Source organism: Lactuca sativa, chromosome 5, assembly GCF_002870075.4.
Source record: "Lactuca sativa cultivar Salinas chromosome 5, Lsat_Salinas_v11, whole genome shotgun sequence".
Classification (NCBI taxonomy): domain Eukaryota; kingdom Viridiplantae; phylum Streptophyta; class Magnoliopsida; order Asterales; family Asteraceae; genus Lactuca; species Lactuca sativa.
In genome coordinates, this window is record NC_056627.2 from 108,823,795 (window position 1) to 108,843,665 (window position 19,871).

The 19,871-nt window shown below is 39.8% G+C and overlaps 1 protein-coding gene across 1 annotated transcript; it reads right to left on the reverse strand.

Annotated features, from left to right (window-relative positions):
- Window positions 1-1,703: 1,703 nt before the first annotated feature.
- On the reverse strand, window positions 1,704-7,733 carry LOC111886581 (uncharacterized). The gene is made up of 9 exons (XM_023882828.3): window positions 7,075-7,733; window positions 5,991-6,197; window positions 5,366-5,608; window positions 4,352-4,418; window positions 4,094-4,276; window positions 3,903-3,994; window positions 2,697-2,885; window positions 2,440-2,576; window positions 1,704-2,196 (listed from the first exon to the last, which is right to left on the reverse strand). Exons 1-9 carry the CDS (start codon window positions 7,567-7,569, stop codon window positions 2,010-2,012), a joined length of 1,800 nt encoding a protein of 599 aa, XP_023738596.1. The 5' UTR covers window positions 7,570-7,733; the 3' UTR covers window positions 1,704-2,009.
- Window positions 7,734-19,871: the final 12,138 nt, after the last annotated feature.

Genomic DNA, 19,871 nt, shown 5'->3' on the forward strand with positions numbered 1-19,871 from the left:
ATTTATGTCCATATAATCAATATAACACACTTCACCTTCAGTATATTTTATATCAGGTAATTTAATAATCTTCCTACCTCGATGTAGCTTAATAGTAAACCATGTGGGTGCATCTGCTACAAAGTCAAAATTTTTGCATGAATACAAAGCCAAAATTATGTGTTTATTAGTATGAAAATCAAAGGGGAAAATGCTTTTTAGGAAGTTAAAGAAAACATAGCAACTTACCATACATAGATGATACGTCCAAAACTTTGTTTTCCGGTTTGATCTGCCACATTACATACACCATTTCGACTTTAATGTATGAAATCACCTTCTCTTGGTTGCTTCGATGAACCCTTTTTACAGGTTCTAATGGAGGAGAAGGAAGAGTGAGGGAGGTGAGGAGTTGACATGTCTTTGGGATCGTAAATGAAGGGGGTAAAAGATTATAGTATTCGTTGACGTTTACATCTGTAAAAATGGTCCCTAAAACTTGAAAAAACAAAATGCCCTCACATGGGAGGCACATGATGAGGTTAACAGCAGCAATTTAACGAGAGTTATGTCGGTGGATCATTTCCACATACAAACCATGTCAAAATCACCATGAACCCTAAAAAGTCGATTGCGAAGAACTAATTTCAATGACTTTGTTTGTTTTAAAGTCATTAAGAGATGGATGGAATAGTTGTTGCAAATATTATATTAGAATATAATTGACATATGCGTATATATTTATAAAAGGATAATAAAGTAGCAATATTTGTATCAATCAGTGTTATCAACGGTGATAGCGGGGTAATAGCGACAACCTACTTATATGCCACGTAGCGATAGCAATGAAATAGCGACGGCTATTTCATTTTAACGGTTGCCTATTAAAAAATTAATACTATTTTTACTATCATCTATTTAGAAATCACAACTAATAAATATGCTAAAAACCAATAAAATTAGCTCAAATAAGCTAAAAATCAATAAAACTAATACTATTAGCTCAAATAACCACTCATGTTGTCATATAGAGTACTGCTACATGGCTGTCTGGTTGCTATCTTTTTATGTTTGTGGGTATCTTTCCTTTTAGTGTATTCCTACTTTTCTGTAAAGCCAAATATGGTTATATATATATATATATATATATATATATATATATATATATATATATATATATATATATATATATATATATATATATATATATATATATATATATATATGAGAATCATGTGCACTGTGTTCCTTACTGTTTACAGAGAGCTTGTAGAATAGGAAAATACAGGTATGTGAAATATATTGTAAGCATTATTAAAAGTATCGGAAAAGAAATTGTAGAATAAGATGTGAAGCGTCGTTGGTTATCAGTCGGTCGATGGTTTTCCCGCCAATCTCCAAGTCGGCGATCAATTCTCCAAATTGGACATGCCAAATGCCAAACTGGCAATCCCAATCACGAATTGGAGCTATTCTGATCCATAAAAACATGTTTCAACAATCAATTTTTCAATTCGGTGGGATCTTGATGTTGTCGGGAAAAACACATCGCTACGTCGCCTCACTAATTGCTATTGACAACACTGGTATCAATAAAAACTCGACTACACTTCCATATTCGAACATAGCAAACCAAACATCAAACACAATCACTGCATATAAATCAAACAAAAGTTCTTAAGTGATCATACCTCTTCCTACCCAAAGCAAAAACTTTAGCATACTTTAATGTAACCTTTAGCTGCCGTTTTTTTTTTTTTGCCCAATAACATAATAATAATTCACAAAGTTCAGAGATTACCTTAACACCCCCGCCCTCAGCCCTCTGTCTACCTACTTCCCTTTCACAAATGACAAAACCTATTAAATACAAACTCAACTCAAGTATGCTGTTGTTTTCAAAGCTTTACACCAAACCCAAACAATTTATACGAGACAACTTTAGGGTATATAAACAACCCCCCCCCGGTTAAGATGAATGTACATATAAATATATTATTATCTGCTGCTTCTGAATCTAACTATTATGGCTATAAACCGTCAAACCGAAAACAATGTGAAACCTTTAGATGCTCTGCAAGCTTCTTGACGGCGGATTGGACGATTCCGGAGTTGGGAGAGACGGAATCAGGAAGCTCTGGTAAGCACACAGGGACGTAATGGTCATTTTCTTCTCGACGCCGGAAACAGGTAAGAACAGATCGACAGAATATAAATCTGTGAAATAAATAGAATCAGTAACAAGATTCAGTGTGTATTTTTATAAAAAGTGTAAAATACAGAAAAGCATAACATACTTTTACCATTTTATCACAGTTGCTTTTATTGATTTAGCCCCTGAACTATTACTATAATAATCATAAAAACTAGTAATAGTTGCATAGCTAAATCGATAAAATGGTGTTTTATGTATGTCAAACATTTTTTGAAAAAATTATTAAATGATAATAGTTTTGTTACCTGAGAATAATCCTTCGCAACAAAGGTTCAGAGAGAACTTGGGCCCACACTAGATCCAGGGTAGTTGTAGTACAAAGTATTGTTTCCCACTCTGCAAAGGCGCCTGAAACAATACTTTCAGCATCTTCCATCAAATCCTGGAAGCATACAAAGTTACAAACAGATATCAGAAACAAAAAAATATCGGATTCTAGGCCCTAAAAACCCAAATTTGTTTTTTTTTTTTTTTTTTTTTGACTTTGTTACTACATACATACCGCATCATCATCAGAAAAAGTGAGGCCAAAGATTTGCCAGCATGCGCGTAATGGAGCAGTCAAGAAGAGGGTGAATTGACTTCCATTTTGTGTGATGTCAGCACTGGATTCAGATTGACTCTTGAATGTTGGTCTCAGTGGTGAAAGAAGCAAGGCAGCTGGTTCTCCCCTTTCTGCACCATGTAAAACCTGGAAAATAAAAACATAACAACTTATTATTCAAGAAATATATACAGCTTCTATTATTATAATTCCTTACATTATTAAAACTACAAATCAATGAAATGTATGTCAAGCCAATACGAAAATATATTGGTACTAGCCCTTTAATAGGGGAGAAGAGATGAAAAAGAATTTCCCATGAAAGAAAATTAGATACATATATAAAGGATAGGACAAAATACATAAAAGCGCTTGTAATTTCCCCATATTAACAAATTTCTGTAGTGATTAAACTATTATAATTTTTTTACCTTAAAAATAACATTTTTCCAGCTTATTTGCTTTTGAAAAAGGGCCAAATACACACAAAAAAATACTTTCACCATTTTATCAGTTTTAATACTAAACTATTATTTATTTTTTATGATTACTAAAAGAAGCTTTAGTGACTAGATCCATTAAAAAAAAAAAAAAAATTTAGTGGCTTAAACTGAAAATAAATAATTAAGTTGCTTTTTATGTATTTTATATTTGTCCTGATATCAAAACTGTATAACCATGAAAAATGTTATTTTTAAACTTGGGATATCTACAGAAAAGTCCTAAACTTTTGGAAAAAGTTTCAAAAAAGTCGTAAATTTTTTTTTTTGAACATAAAAGTCCCATTATTTTGAAAAAATCAAATAATCTATCATTTGCTGTTCAAATATAAAAAAGGACTTTTTGTTAATTTAGGCAAAATGTTAAATAATTGGGGACTTTTCTGTTCAAAAAAAAAAAAAAACTTTTAGGACTTTATTGAAACTTTTCCCAAAAGTGTGGGACTTTTCTATAGATATCCCTTTAAACTATTAAAAAGGATAATGACTTAATCATTATGAAAAACAATCAAGTTGCTTAATCAATAATATGAAGAAAAGTACAAGGGGTTTTGTGTAATTTGTCCTAAAAATAAGTTGATGACATGTCTCCGAAAAATGCTAAATTAAAAAAACAACTACAGTTTAAAAACTAATTGTGATACACGAGTTTCGACAAACCTGCCTTGAATGAATGGCTGTTGTCACTATCAATAATGAAAAAAGCAGGTCTTCTAGTAAACGGGATTAAATCAGCAGGAAAAAGATTATTAGAACCTGAAAAACAAAAAACATGAAACAAAGTACAATTTCAGAATAATTTTAGCTTGTTATGTTTTGACTTATGAAGATGATAAAAATTTCCTAATTTTTTACCTGCATTTCTGGTGGGCCCTAACCAGATAGAACTTTCAGAGGGATGACTGGAACTTCCTTTCCCATTAACATGAGTTTCAGGCATAAAGTAGTTACTGCGTTCATGAACAGTATTTAACTTTACAGATGTTCTCACACTTCCTGATATTTGCTTATGTGGAACAGTAGTTTGACCAGAATCACCTGCAGAGGGTAAAAAGGTCATTTATGTATGGCTATAAATCATGTTTTATGGTGGACAAGAATGCAAAAGGTAACCTGAGGCTGCTATGTAAATAAGCATAACACTTTCTGGAGGGAGCTCATCACAAATTGCAGCCAATACCTGCACACACCAATCACATTAGACTGTGTTTGGTTGGATGGAATAGAATGCTGCAGGAATGGAATGGAATGAGTCATTACATTCCATGAGCATCTTTAAAGGGTTTCCATGTGAAACTGGAATGAATTTCTATATGAATTGTTTTTATGTTATGTGTACACAACATATGTAGTTTTGAAAAAACTTTTTGGTGGAGCTTTTACATGAAAAAAAAAACCTTAAAATGAAAAAGTTCATTATATCTCCACAATAGAAGAGCTTTTTCAATTTGTTTTCATGTGGTGTTTGCATAAGTTTCTATTTGCAATTGTTTGAAAACTTATGGGACCCACCACGTCCACAATCATTGAAAAAGCTTCTAAATTCACAATCTCTTTAGAAAAAAAAAAAAAAAAAAAAAAAAAAAAAAAAAAAAAACCTTCTGCAATAACCTTTCAATTTTCGAGAGCATTTTGGTTTGAAAAAATTCCTATTGTGGATTCTCTAATAACTAATGAATTTTGTATTTACAAAAACAAGTAAACATATAAAAAAATGACTAAAACTTAAAACCCAAATTAAAATATATATTTTCTACTTATTTTTAAAAATTCGTTACTAATTTAATTAAAATGGTGAACATTAAAAAATAAAATACAAAAATTTGTGTCATCAAAATTAAATAACTAAAAATAGGTTATATTTGAAATGGAAAAAAAAAAATTTACCCTTGCCTAAGGAATGAAAATTAACAAAATGTAAGGAATCACATGCCCAATCCATTCCATCAAACAAAATACAAAAAACTTGCTTTATTATTCCAATGGAATGAACCATTCCATTCCATCATACTAGACACCAGCTTAGTGATTAAGGAATATGTGATGTGGGCTTATATTAGAGCAGTATCATATTCATACTATGGACTGAAAATTCAAGAAATGAAAGAATAATTTAATTGTACTCACAGCTAGTAACTGTGTTGCAGAAGGGCGATAAAGAACAGCCTTTTTGGGATTTGGAGGCAAAGATGGATCAGTCATATCAGCCACCAAATTAATATCAATTAATCCTGAAGTAGCAGATTGATCAGTTGAAGTTCCATTGTCATGAAATTCAACAGTTTGCTTCTGATAAAAGGATCCACTCGGTTCCCATTCCAAACACTGCAGCATTCTGAAGGTATCAGTTGTAAGTTCTGCAAACTTAACCTGAAATAATAAAAAAGATTAACCATATGGATCCCAACTGTTTCTTCTTTTTCTTATTAAGTGGCTGAATGGTTGGATAACGATGGCTGTGTGAATAAAGTGTTGTGTCTTTCTTTTCTAGAATAAATAAACTAGAAATACAATACATAACTAGACAAATACAATAGGTCTGTAAACATAATATGACCATTTTACCCTTAATATGGAGGGGAATAGGGGAGCTGCTTCTTGTTTTTGGATAAAGTGGTTAAATGGGTGATCAAATTTTGTGATAATAGAGTGTTGTATGGATAAAATAAAGACTGTTGCTTTTCAGACTGAATGAAGTGTTTGAATCAGAACCATTCTGTTTAGAAGTGAAGGTAAATAAAAGATAACCAACCTCATTCCGGTGATAGCTCATGAGCAATGCATCTCGCAACTTTAGAACTTTTTTTGCATGGAAACGTGCGACATATGGAAGTGAACTCGGGTAAGAATCGAAGATAGCACAATATCGCAAAGGCCTAGTATTTGAAAAGGCTGAATCAACTTTCATAAATCGCACCATTTCTTGCATCACCACCTTCCATTCCTTAAAGGTGGTATCCTGCAAAGATAAGGTTCATAATAAAATCAAGCTACATTTTCTATGTCAACTCAAAAATCAAAATCTACCCAGTCATTTGTTTATAAATTATGATAGCATCCTACTCTCATTTCTTCCTTATGAGTAAACTTACACAAATTAACATCCACAAACAAACAAGATTCATCTATGTCTAAGGAGGAAACATAAAGGTATGCTAGTGATGGATCAACACAAGGTATGTGGATGGATGCTCAAGTGTTCATGGAAAGAATTTCACAACTGTTCTTTCTTTTCAGGTAATTTTTTCTTTAAAACCAGGCAGTGCAGGGAAGTTAAGCCCAGTTGACCTCTACAGTTCTTACTCTGGTATTAAATAGCAAAGAATGGCATTCTACTAACTAGAAGATACAAAAACATCCTAAGAACTGAGTATTGATTGACCTTTTAATACTCACAATGTTTCAATTGCTTTTACCTGATTGGAATCTTTAAAATAAGAATCCGCATGATCACAAGTTTCCACCTTCTACAATTAAATTGAAAACTTTCTCCAAATACTACAAACAAACTAGCCGTCCAATCAGTCTCTGATCAAGTAGCCAGCCACTATCAAAGTCCATAGAGTTTAAATGTGCCATTAATGGCCTTTAATATGATGACAAGCAAAAATTTCCTTAGTTACTCCTCCAAAACTAGCTAAATCGCTAATTAATAATTACTACTCTATAGTATAAATGTTCCACTTTGTAGTATTCATAAAGTCAATACAGCCCAATCAAACAAATTTACCCTAAAGCAAGCATTTTTCAGAAGAAAGTAACTCAAATTAGGGTCATAAAAGCTTTAAATAATCAAGATGGGTAGGGAGACTGTGAGTGTGTATAATTTAGCGTACCGGAAACTGGGCTTTGCTATCCTCCACAAGCGCCTTAAACCGGTCTAAAAGAAGCTTAACCATCTCCCACCGATTCAAAATTAAGGAAACCAGCAAAAACCTGGCGTAAAACCTTAATTCCTTAAACCTAAGCCCTCGATCTTTCAAAGCCTTGAAACTCGAGCCTTCAAAGTACCCTCGGTTCAATATAGCCTCGTAGAAAATGTACGATTCCAGCAAGAATCGTGCCTCGCTCGTCCTCATGTACTGCACGAAGTAAAGCTGACCAATTCGAGAGGCGATCTCGCCGATTTCCCATCGCTGAAGTCCCGATTCAACGAGTTTCGATCGGTTTTTTTGCTGGTAATCCCATAGCTTCATGTAAGCCTTGAATACCTTGGGGAAGTAGTGGTTGGGACCACGTCCATACGACGGAGCGTCGCGGACCTTGGCGAACTTTCTCTCAGCGCTTTCCACTAATGCCCTGAAGGTTTTCGGAACGGCGTCTTCTGCCATTAACACTTCAACCGGAGGTCTTCAATCACCACCATTTGCCACCGCAATAAATCGCGGAAAGGAACAGCTGGTAATTGTATCGTGTGAAGAAAGAGAGAGAGAGAGAGAGTGTGTGTGTGGTTAGTTGGGTTTTGGGGTTGGACTTTTTCCGTCTTTAGTCAGCAAGGAGCTGGCGAATCTGTTGAATTTAATACAAAATACTAAAATTTTCCTTTCGTTTTCTTCCAGCAATGACAAAACTGCACAAATGGTCCTTATGGTACGTGAAAATTGACATTTTAGTCCAAAAATGTTTGGATTAGTACCAAAGGTCCAAAGTTTTCATTTTGTTGCGAGTTTGATCCAAAAATTTTAGAACTTTTTATAATGACGGATTTGCCCCTATTAATATGGTTTTATCTTTTTTTTCTTAATTATTTTTTAGATTTTCAAATTTAAAAAAAAAACAACAAGAAAATGAAAATGAAAATAAAACCCACCCCTACTACCACACCCACCCACTATCTCTTTAACATACATACACCATCTCTTGTCACCGGAAACCACCGCCACCCGCCAAAAACCACCGTCACCCTCATTTCGGTGCCACCCTCTCTCTCTTTTTTCTGCTGCTTCGATCACCTTCTTTATCTCTTTGTGTCTCTTCTGCTGCTATAATCATTAGAGCACTCAAAATGCTCATAGAAAGGAGGGAGGGTTTCAGATCTACCGCCAGAAAACCCTAATCGGTCGGTGGTGGTGGTGGTATTTACAGATCTGGGCAATAGAGAAGATGAAGGGACGTCTCCGATGGTGGACAAACCGAGAAAGCGAACGAACTACGACCGTCGGAGTAGGACCAAAAGATCGTGGTGGAATCTCGATCTGTTCATCGGATGAAGAGGATGGCATTGTCCTCCTTCCCAAATGACAAAGACGATGGCGATGTCCACCACTAGAGACGTGCCTCTGTTCTTCTCCGGCGAAGTGTTGGTCGATGAAAGGTTTTCTGACGGCGCCAGATCTGTTCGTTACCGGTGATAAGGGTCTAGCTAGGGCTGTTGCAACCCCGTTGACTTATGTGTCTCGATTTTCTAACTTCGATGTGCGTTTGTGACGGATTAAACGACTGGTTGCGAGGCGGCGAAACATCGATTTGAAAATCGACCAGGATGACGATGTGGATCCGAGTGTTTCTTTCTTCATCGATTTTCTTTCTCTCTTCATCTCCCTAGTTTCAGTTATGTCTTTTCATCTTCTTCCTACCAGCGACAACTTCAACTTCAGGTGGTGGTGGTTGTGCCACCGATGGTGACTTCTGGTGGTAATGGTAGTGATTGTGCTTCACCGGCGATGTTGTGTTAAGTGATAAAGAGATGTTCACAAAAATAAAAATAAAAAAGCAAATAAAGGGGATGGTATTTACATTTTATTTTTTTTTTATTTTTTTAATAAATAAAATTAATAAAAAATGAAAAAAGAAAATACCAAGGGCAAAATCATCATTCTTAAAAAAATCAAAATAAATTGGACCAAACTCGCAACAAAATGAAAACTTTGGACCTTTGGTGCTAGTCCAAACATTGTTGGACCAAAGTGGCAATTTTCGAGATACCACAGGGACCATTTGTAAAGTTTTGTCTCCAGCAATTAAATTTACTACTAAAATAAGTTATTGACTTCTATAAATTTACCACTACTAAACATATTAATTGATAGTTGATACATTTCATAAATGAATAGGATTCTATATCTTACAACATTTTTTTTGAACAGTAAGCAAATTTTGTAGGCCAGGAGGAAAAGGAAAAAACAGAAAATAAAGAGAAAAAAAAGAGCCGAACAATTTTATATCATGCTATAGAATTCTAATATGGGATCTAGGGTGTTCGCGGTGCGGTTTGGTGCGGTTTATCCTCAAAACCGCAAACCGCACCGCATATGCGGTTTTTTATTTTCGGGAACCGCAGACCGCACCATAAAAGTAATAAACCGCATTATGCGGTGCAGTTTTGTGCGGGCGGTTTTGCGGTTTTTGTGTGGTTTATGCGGTTTCATAAACATAAGTATTAAATTTAGTTTTAAATATAATAAGTGTGTGGTGTTTTATATTCTATGAAGAAAAGATTAAGTGTCTGTATAAGCATCTTCTTTATGCATAACATCAAAATATTTTACAATATTTTAAAATTATAATATGCACATATGATACTGTAAACACATATTTTTGATATTGTTGGTTTCCCATTTGACTCATGTTTATCAATCGAAATCTCATAAACATTATGAAGGGTATTAAAAGTGGTAAACATCTAGCGTGTTGTTTGTGTGTGTGCGTGTATATATATATATATATATATATATATATATATATATATATATATATATATATATATATATGGCATGTTGTAGTGCGGTTTGAACCGCGGTTTGGTAACTATAAACCGCAAACTGCACCACGAACGTCCAAAACCGCATTATGCGGTGCGGTGCGGGCGGTTTATACAGTTTGTGTGGTTTAATGCACACCCCTAATGGGATCATAGCTCCATTATATCCATCTTAATTGCGAGGTGTTGTACCTCATTAGCCAACATCAAATGAGACTTCAACTTTCACGTGTAAGCTTTAAGGTTCCTGTGGCTCCATAGCACCCAAATGAACACCAACATTATGGCTTTGTAAACCCGGTTTCTGGTACGTATTTAAATTCAAGTAATTTCATGTTTTGCCATGGGACTCGGCGAGTTGGAGGCCCAATGTAACACCGTAAGTTTTCAAACAATTTTTCACATTTTTTAAAAACATACTTTCATTCATAAATATTATAAAAATCTCATTGTTTCACATATCAATTCATAGAAACACAACCCAAGATCATAATGTATAAAAACTCCTCATGTGTGTACTGATCATGACAACGCCTTCCCGCGATCCTCAGTGGTACCTGAAACACATAACACCACACTGTAAGCATAAATGCTTAGTGTGTTCCCCAAAATACCACATACAACACATAATAGCCACTCGAGGCTATAACTTTGTGGGCCCTCTGGCCCTAACTCTATGGACCCTCTGGTCCTATGTAACATTCCAAAAATACGAGCCAAAAAATTCATTTTTAAAACACATAGTTAGCAAAACATTAGAAATAAAACATCCAACGATCATAACATTTCATCAAAGATGTGTGTGTTTGGAAACCAGTTTATAAAAACATAACAACATCAAAGTACAAATCCCCAGGAAGATCTCATAGTGCGAAATACAAAACGTGTGTGTGATGTGCCGCTACCGCACCAGCTCCTTCCCCTTCGCAGAAGAGGTACCTGAAACCAAAACTGAAAACTGTAAGCACGAAGCTTTGTGAGTTCCCCCAACTTACCACATACCATGCAACCACATATCACACATACTGTCGGGCGATTCTGGGGTGGCCGACCTACCCGTGTCAAGTCGTTCTGGGGTGCTGACTACCCATGTCAAGCCATTTTGGGGTGCTGACTACCCATCGTTCCTAACAACCGAACTTGGGGACTATTCTCCTCCTACTACCACTATCACATATAACATATCCTGCCAGCATATAAACATATCATCACATACTGTCAATCATATCTAGGGTGTCTGACCTACCCTTCGGTCCTAACAACCGAACTCTACTACTATCACATATAACATATCAGGTAGTAGCAAACCTAGATGATATCACAAAGACAATCATCTAACATACAACTCCTACTGGTGGGCCGGCATTGTGGCCGAAGACCCACCGCTACTGGAAGGTAACTCACCTCGAAGTAGCTGCTGTTCTGCGTGGGAACTGACTGTCTTCTGCTGTTGCCGCTCCGGAAATCCTCCGGCTATAATTCCCACAAAACCCTTAGTCAAATACTGCTAACCGACCTCAGGGTAAAATGACCATTTACCCCTTACCAATCAAGATTCAAAGTCAAAGTCAACTACCAGTTGGCCTGACTTGTCGAGTTGACTTGCCAACTCGCCGAGTCCCTAACCCTTTGTCCGACCATAAACCCGCCTCTACTCATCGAGTTAAGCATTGACTCGACGAGTTCTCCTTCTAAACTAAAGGCCAAAAGTCCTTCATCCTACTCATCGAGTTGTATGAACAACTCGCCGAGTTCATCTTCATCCGAAGAACACTCTATGCTGAGACTCGCCAAGCTATATGAACAACTCGCCGAGTTTTTTCTTGAGGCAAGAATATTGCCTTGAACTCGCCGAGTCATGGCATTGACTCACCGAGTTACTCCATGAGTGAGTCTGGCTTCCGACCCATTGAGTCACACCCCATGACTCACTACTCCAACCCGCAACACGAAAAGGGGGAAAACTCGGGGACTCGCGACTCGACTCTCCGAGTCAGATGAACGACTCGCCGAGTCGGCCACATGCAAATACTATACACGCGATTCTGCTTGAATCCAGCTCATGTCATTCATAGATCTAAGTTTCTAGGGCCTGATTAACACGTAAAAGTTTCCAACTTTACGTGTAAATAAACACCCATGAGGGTTTTAGGGCTCAAAATGCACCACAAGAGTAGATCTAGGGCTTTCATGCAATATGGCTCCATAAAGGCAGTAGATCCAAGCTCTTGGAGCTCAATCATGCCTAGATCTAGAGGCTAAACAACTTATTACCAACCCTAATACACAAACAAGCTTGGGGAAAGGCTCAAGAAGGACTTTCATGGAGCTACAAGGGACAATAAGCATGAAAACAGAGGGAAACTGAGTTGTACCTCAAGGAAATCACTGAGATAACCCAAATATGCATGGCCTCCTTCTTCTCTTCTTGATCTAATCTCCTTCCCTCTCCAAATCTTCAAGAAAACACACCAAAATGCTTCAATCTCACAAGGAATAAGGCTTGAATGAAGTATAGACCTCTAGGGGTGAAGGGGGCGAGCTTGGGGCAGATAAGAGGGTTTAAATAGGGTGCAAGCCCTTGAAATTTAGGGTTTCATCAGACAGCGGGGACTCGCCAAGTCCAGAATGTGGACTCGTCGAGTCGCCAACTTAAACGCGCTCCCAAACCCGTCTCCACTCGGCGAGTCGGGCCTACAACTCGACGAGTCCAAGGTTAAAAATGAAAATACTTAGATAGATTTTACGTACCATGAACCAGGTGCTACATCCTAACTCTATGGACCTTCCGGTCCTAACTTTGTAAACTCTGATATACACACAACATAAATCATATAGAAATAATGCGGTGCAACACATCACATAAATATCATACAAGATACTCTATCAAATAACTCTAATTACCACTCAAGGTAAAGTATAGTGAGAAGACTCACCTCAGGAAATCTCGAAGAATCTCAAACTCGGAAATACTGAACTAGTCTCTGCCTAATCACATAAAGAATTACTCCAATCAATATAACTTTCAAAAGCTAGACTAATTCCCCTCTAAGTTCTCTAAGAAGGGTAAAAGACCATTCTACCCCTATAATGGCTCAAAAGTCCAAGCATTGACTAATCCCTAAAAGTCAACGAAATCAACGGTCAAACTTTGACCAGACTCGTCGAGTGCACTTAGGGCATCAGCTACAACATTAGCCTTGCCCGGGTGGTACAGGATCTCACACTCATAATCCGTTACCACATCCAGCCATCTCCTCTGGCGTATATTCAGGTTTGGTGGATCCATCAGATACTTCAAACTCTTGTGATCCGTGTATATGGTACACCAGACCCCATACAAATAGTGACGCCAGATCTTGAGGGCGAACACCACAGCCCCCAACTCTAGACCGTGAGTAGGATATCTCGTCTCATGAGGCTTTAATTGCCTCGATGCGTATGCTATCACATGACCTCTCTGCATCAGCACTGCACCCAATCCTGATATCGACGCGTCACAATACACCACAAAATCCTCCATCCCCTCCGGAAGGGCTAATACTAGGGCTTCGCATAATCTTTGGCGAAGTGTGTCGAATGAGGCCTGCTGCTCTGGGCCGCAACTGAATGCTACGCCCTTCCGGGTCAACCTGGTGAGAGGAACAACAATCTTGGAGAAATCTCTGATAAATCTTCGATAATAGCCGGCCAACCCCAGAAAACTCTTGATCTCTGAGGGGGATCTCGGCACCTCCCAACTCATCATTACCTCAATATTGGCTGGATCGACCAATATCCCGTTCTGGTTAACGAGATGCCCCAGGAACTGGATCTCTCATAACCAAAAATCACACTTGGAGAATTTCGCGTAAAGCCTCTCCGATCTCAGAACTCCAAGGATCTCCCTCAAATGCTGCTCATGCTGCTCTCTAGATCTCGAATACACCAATATATCATAGATGAACACAATCAATGAACGGTCCAGCATCGGCCTGTACACTCTGTTCATGAGATCCATGAACGTCGTCGGTGCATTGGTGAGCCCGAAAGGCATCACCTCGAACTCGTAATGCCCATAACAAGTCCTGAATGTTGTCTTCTGGATATCCTCATCGTGCACTCTCATTTGATGATATTCAGATCTCAGATCAATCTTGGAGAACCAAGACGCTCCCTGTAGCTGATCAAACAAATCGTCGATCCTCGGAAAGGGGTAACAGTTCTTGACCGTCAAGTTGTTCAACTCCCAGTAATCAATGCACATCTGGTGCGAACCATCCTTTTTCTTGACAAAAAGGACCGGCACTCCCCACGGCGAGCTACTCGGCCGAATAAACCCCTTCCCCAGCAGCTCCTGAAGTTGCGAGGATAACTCCTGCATCTCTGGAGGCGCAAGGCGATAGGGCGCCTTGGCGATAGGCGCTGCCCCCGAAACCAAATCTATACAGAACTCTACCTGCCTCTCAGGAGGCACACCCAGCAACTCCTCGGGGAAAACATCCAGGAACTCACGCACTATCGGAACCTCATCAACTGATCTCGGTCTCTCCGCATCAATCCTTGTATCCATCACATAAGCCACAAACCCACTACAACCCCTGCTGTAGACTCTGCCTTGCTCTGGTAGCCGAACAGAACGCTGACCTGGAACGGGGTACCCTCGTCGTACACCGTAAGAACTCCCCTACTAGGGTTTTGTATGGTCACTAGCTGGCGCTCGCAGTCGATAACCGCTCCAAATCTGTTCAACCAGTCCATGCTCACGATGACACAGACATCCCCCATCGCAATAGGAACCAAATCAATCGAAAACTCAACTCCGAAGATCTCAAGTACACATCCCCGAATCACACCGGCGGCATACACTGCTCGCTCGTCAGCTATGGAAACTCGCAGAGGTCGACTCAATGCCTCTCGATGAATATATCGTTGACTAAAGGCTAATGACACAAAAGATCGACTTGCACCTGAGTCAAATAACACCAAGGCAGGCACGGAACTCACAAGAAAAGTACCTACAAATATCATAATATAAGCACAATATCTCAAACATCATAATAAATACATGAAAGAATACATACCAGCCACAACATCGGGCGGTGTGCGGACCTCCTCCGCGGTCAACTGGAAGGCTCTCACTCGTGCCTTCGGTGCCTCGGCCTTCACCGGCCGATTCTCGCTAGCTCTAACAGCAGCAGGGGAAAATCCCTGCGATGCTCCCTGTGCTGATCCCCACAGTTGCGGACACTCGACCTTCCGGTGTTCGGTCTGGTTGCAGTGAAAACAGACTGCAAACTCCTTGGGGGCAATCCTTGGCCATATGCGCCTCCTTGCCACACTTGTAGCAAGACCCTACTTTACATACTCCCTCATGACCCTTGCAGCAATGCGGCCCTTCTGGCTTCCTGATCTCGAATCGGTGGGCTTGGCCCGCTTGGCTGCCGGCTGGGACTGAGCCAGTCGCTGATCCCTCCCCTGAGACTCTGCCTCCTCCCTAGCCCGAGTCTCCAACTCTATCTCCCTCTTCCGAGCATTTGCTTGGAGCTTGGCAAATGTCTGGTACGACGAGTTTGCCACGAACTCTCGTATGTCTCTCCTCAAAATACTCAAATACTGACTCATACGTGCCTGCTCAGTAGACACATGCTCAGGGCAGAACATCGCCCTCTCATGGAACATCCTAGTGATCATAGTAACATACTTAGTACCCTGCTTGAGGGTCAGAAACTCCTGGGCCAAACGTTCCCTCTCCACCGGGGGAACGTACTCATCACGGAACATAGCGGTAAACCTCTCCCAGGTCACCGCGGCAAGCTCAGCAAACGAAAAGTGCGCCGTCACAAACTTCCACCAGTCCTTTGCTCCCAAGCGAAGCTGGTTCAGCGCGAACTGGACCCTCAAATGCTCTGGACATGAGCACGTATAGAAGCATCCCTCAATATCAGAAACCCATCTCATCGTAGCAATCAGATCCCGCATCCCATCAAACTATGGTGTCTTTGTGTTGCTGAACTCCCGGAACAGCAACGAATCACCACCCTGAGGTCTGGCAGCAGCAATAGCTGGGGTAGCTGCAGCGGTTGCAGCCTCAGTAACCGCTGCGTATCTCTCATCAAAAGTCTTAATCACCCCGCTGGTCTCTGGTTTGTGGCGTGTCCCAACCATGTCATCTCTAAAATACAACATAAAAAATCAGAGACTCGCTCGAGCATACTCGCACTCAATAACTCAACCCTGCTCGTTCCCTGGTACCCCAAGGATTCTTACTTGGGTTGCGCACTGCTCCGGTGTCTTTAGTAGTATGGGCCCAATACTACCATCCACACCGCATCAGTACTCACCCCAAGTCCTCTTCCTAGGATCCTAAATCCCAAGTACTCTACTCTCACTATGCATAGTCTACTATCGAGCATATCTCTCATAAGCTCCTCGTTGCTATCTACTCACTCTCGAGCATCTCCTAACAGGAAAACCCCTAGGCTAGGGCATCACAAATCAGGCCACTCTAGTCCTAATAATACCTAGCCTACTCTAGCATGCATAACATATTATCTCATATCTCATAACACATAATATAAGAGTATTTTGGGAAATCACCATTCGGGCGCTGGCTGATCGTACACACTGCTCTGCTATGCTCTTTTTAAAACCTTTTTACTCTTTTATAAAAATTTTGTTTTATTTCGAAAAATTCCTCAAATCCTCAGTTTGAGTTCAAATGCGCTCGAAGGTGCATCTGAATCCCTCAAACCAAGGCTCTGATACCAACTTGTAACACCGTAATTTTTCAAACAATTTTTCACATTTTTTTAAAAACATACTTTCATTCATAAATATTATAAAAATATTATTGTTTCACATATCAATCCATAGAAACACAACCCAAGATCATAATGTATAAAAACTCCTCATGTGTGTACTGATCATGACGACGCCTTCCCGCGATCCTCACTGGTACCTGAAACACATAACACCACACTATAAGCATAAATTCTTAGTGAGTTCCCCAAAATACCACATACAACACATAATAGCCACTCGAGGCTATAACGTTGTGGGCCCTCTGTCCCTAACTCTGTGGACCCTCTGGTCCTAACTCTGTGGACCTTCCGGTCCTAACTCTGTAAACTCTGATATACACACAACATAAATCACATAGAGAAAATGTGGTGCAACACATCACATAAATAGCATACAATATACTCTATCACATATCTCTAATTACCACTCAAGGTAAAGTATAGTGAGAAGACTCACCTCAGGAGATCTCGAAGAATCTCGAACTCGGAAATACTGAACTAGTCTCCGCCTAATCACATAAATAATTACTCTAATCAATATAACTTTCAAAGGCTAGACTAATTCCCCTCTAAGTTCTCTAAGAAGAGTAAAAGACCATTCTACCCCTATAATGGCTCAAAAGTCCAAGCATTGACTAATCCCTAAAAGTCAACGAAATCAACGGTCAAACTTTGACCAGACTCGTCGAGTGCATTCGGGCGACTCGGCGAGTCCACACTGGTCCTCTGAATCCTTCTAAGCCTCACTTGGCACGACGAGGTCCCTCTCCACTCGCCGGGTTACTCAGCAACGAATCGCGGGGCAACCCCGACTCGACTCGTCGAGTCCACTTATGAACTCGGCGAGTTGCTCCCATGACAACACTCATCTGACCTCCTGAGGTCAGATGTGCTTCTCTAATCTATAGATCTGACTTCCCCATGACCAATAACCATGTAAAGGTCGAATCTTGCTACATATGCATTGCACCCAAGGCTTATTTTTGTGAAATCTTTTCTAACATGGCAACCTAGGTCCATTTCCTCCATAGAACCACAAAAAGCAGAATGGTTCTGGCTCTCTGGACCTCAAAAGGTCCAGATCTAGAGTTTAGCACTCAATAGGACACTATACTAAACTAAACAAGCCATAAAAGGGTATAGAAAACCCTAGATTCAATGTCGTTAAGCAAAACAGAAGAATAGGATCGAATAGCTACCTCAAAACTGAAGATCCAAGCTGAAAACCCACTGAAATGCAATCCTCTTGACCTCCCCTTGATGGAAACACTTTCTACTTTGTAAAATCACACCAAAAATGATCAAAAAGGCTCAAACTCTCTCACAAATCGCTCAAGATTAATAGGGTATCTCTCTCTGGACTAGTAGCCACAAATGAGGGCTATAGGGTCCTTTAAATAGGGCACAAGCCCGGGGATTTAGGGTTTCAGTCGTCAGCACGGACTCGTTGAGTCCACCCTTATCGACTCGTCGAGTCCCTTCATTTAACCAGTCAGCGAATCGCGACCCTACTCGACGAGTCTAGGCATCAACTCGTCGAGTCTCTCTCTTAACTCCAAAAATAAATGGTAAAATATAATACTTGAAAATCCAGATGTTACACCCAACTCGTCGAGTAGAGTCGATTTTAACCGGGAGGTTTAGTGACCTACTCGATGAGTCGGGGGACCGAATCGACGAGTAGAAGTTGTTTGGATGAAACTCTAATATTTATGGTTTGCACCCTATTTAAACAACTTATCTCGTCCCAAACCAGCCTTCATCGCCCCTCTCATTTCCGGAAGACCCTAAACCGAAACCCTAGCCTTGTTTGCGTGTTCTTAAGCCATTTTTGTGCATTTTTGGTGGTTGTGAAGTTTGATAAGGAGGAAGGAGCTTGGGAGTTCAAGGTGAAGCTGGTAGTTCTAGAGGTTGTGTTCCATTTCCAGATCATTTGAGGTAAAAAGCTTCAACCTTGACTTTCCATTTGTTAGATCCTCTTTAGGGCTTGAATCCTGTCATTTTTGGGGCATTTCTAAGTCACATTCGGGTTTGGGGCATTATATAGAGGAATAACTTCAGATTTTGAACATAGGAGGGTTCTCATGGCATAAAGGTGCCAACTTTACTGCCATAAGAGCCCCATACATCTAGAAGACTCCATTTTAGGGCCTTTTCAGCTAAATGGCCCATGCATGAACGTAAAATTTGTAACTTTACGTACAATATGGACCCTAGGAGGTCAGATCTATGATTTAGATGCTTGAGACCCACTGAAATCGACTGTGTTTGGACAAAGAGGGGCTCGACGAATCGTTCATGGGACTCGGCGAGTCGGGTCGTAGTTCCCTATCAAATCCTTCTATTAATGGACTAGATGCTAAGATAGAAGAGCACTCAACTTTCTAAGCTCATTAGGGACCTGGAAATCATGCAACTCAACGAGTATATGTGCGGACTCGGCGAGTTCAAGGCAATGTCCCAACCACTTGAAGACAGACTCGACGAGTTCAAGGAGAACTCGGCAAGTCATATACTAACCACCTTCATACAAATGAGGATGAACTTGACGAGTTCAAGGATACAATCGACGAGTTCAAGGATGAACTCGGTGAGTCCGTTGAAGAAGGTTTCGATGATCTGTTGAAGCGTGTTAGTGAACCAACTCGGCGAGTCTAGTCAACCAGGGTTTTAACTTTGTATTTGACTTGGAATTTAGTGACCCTTGTAAGGGTTATGAGTATGAAATGGTAATGTAGAAAGGATGTGGTGCAGGGATCGAGGAGTCGAGAAGAGTCTATTTTCACACCGAGGTTAGCACAGTCACTACACGACATTAAGGCGAGTTACCTTCCAGTAGAAGTAGGTATAAGGCACCAAGTTCGGCGCACTAGTAGTTGATTATAGTTGAAATGATCATCTTTGTGATAATCGTCTGCTTTGCTATTACCTGGTATGTTTATGTGTTAGAATGATATGTTATATATGATAGTGGTAGTTATAAGGGGAATAGTCCCCGATTACCGGTCGATAGGACCAAAGGGGTAGTTTAGTACCAACTATGCTAGACAGTATGATTATGTTGTGTTAGTAGGCGATAGTAGTAGGGATGAAATAGTCGCCGTAACTGGTTAAGGAAAACCGGAGGGGTAGGTCAGACACCCCGGTATAT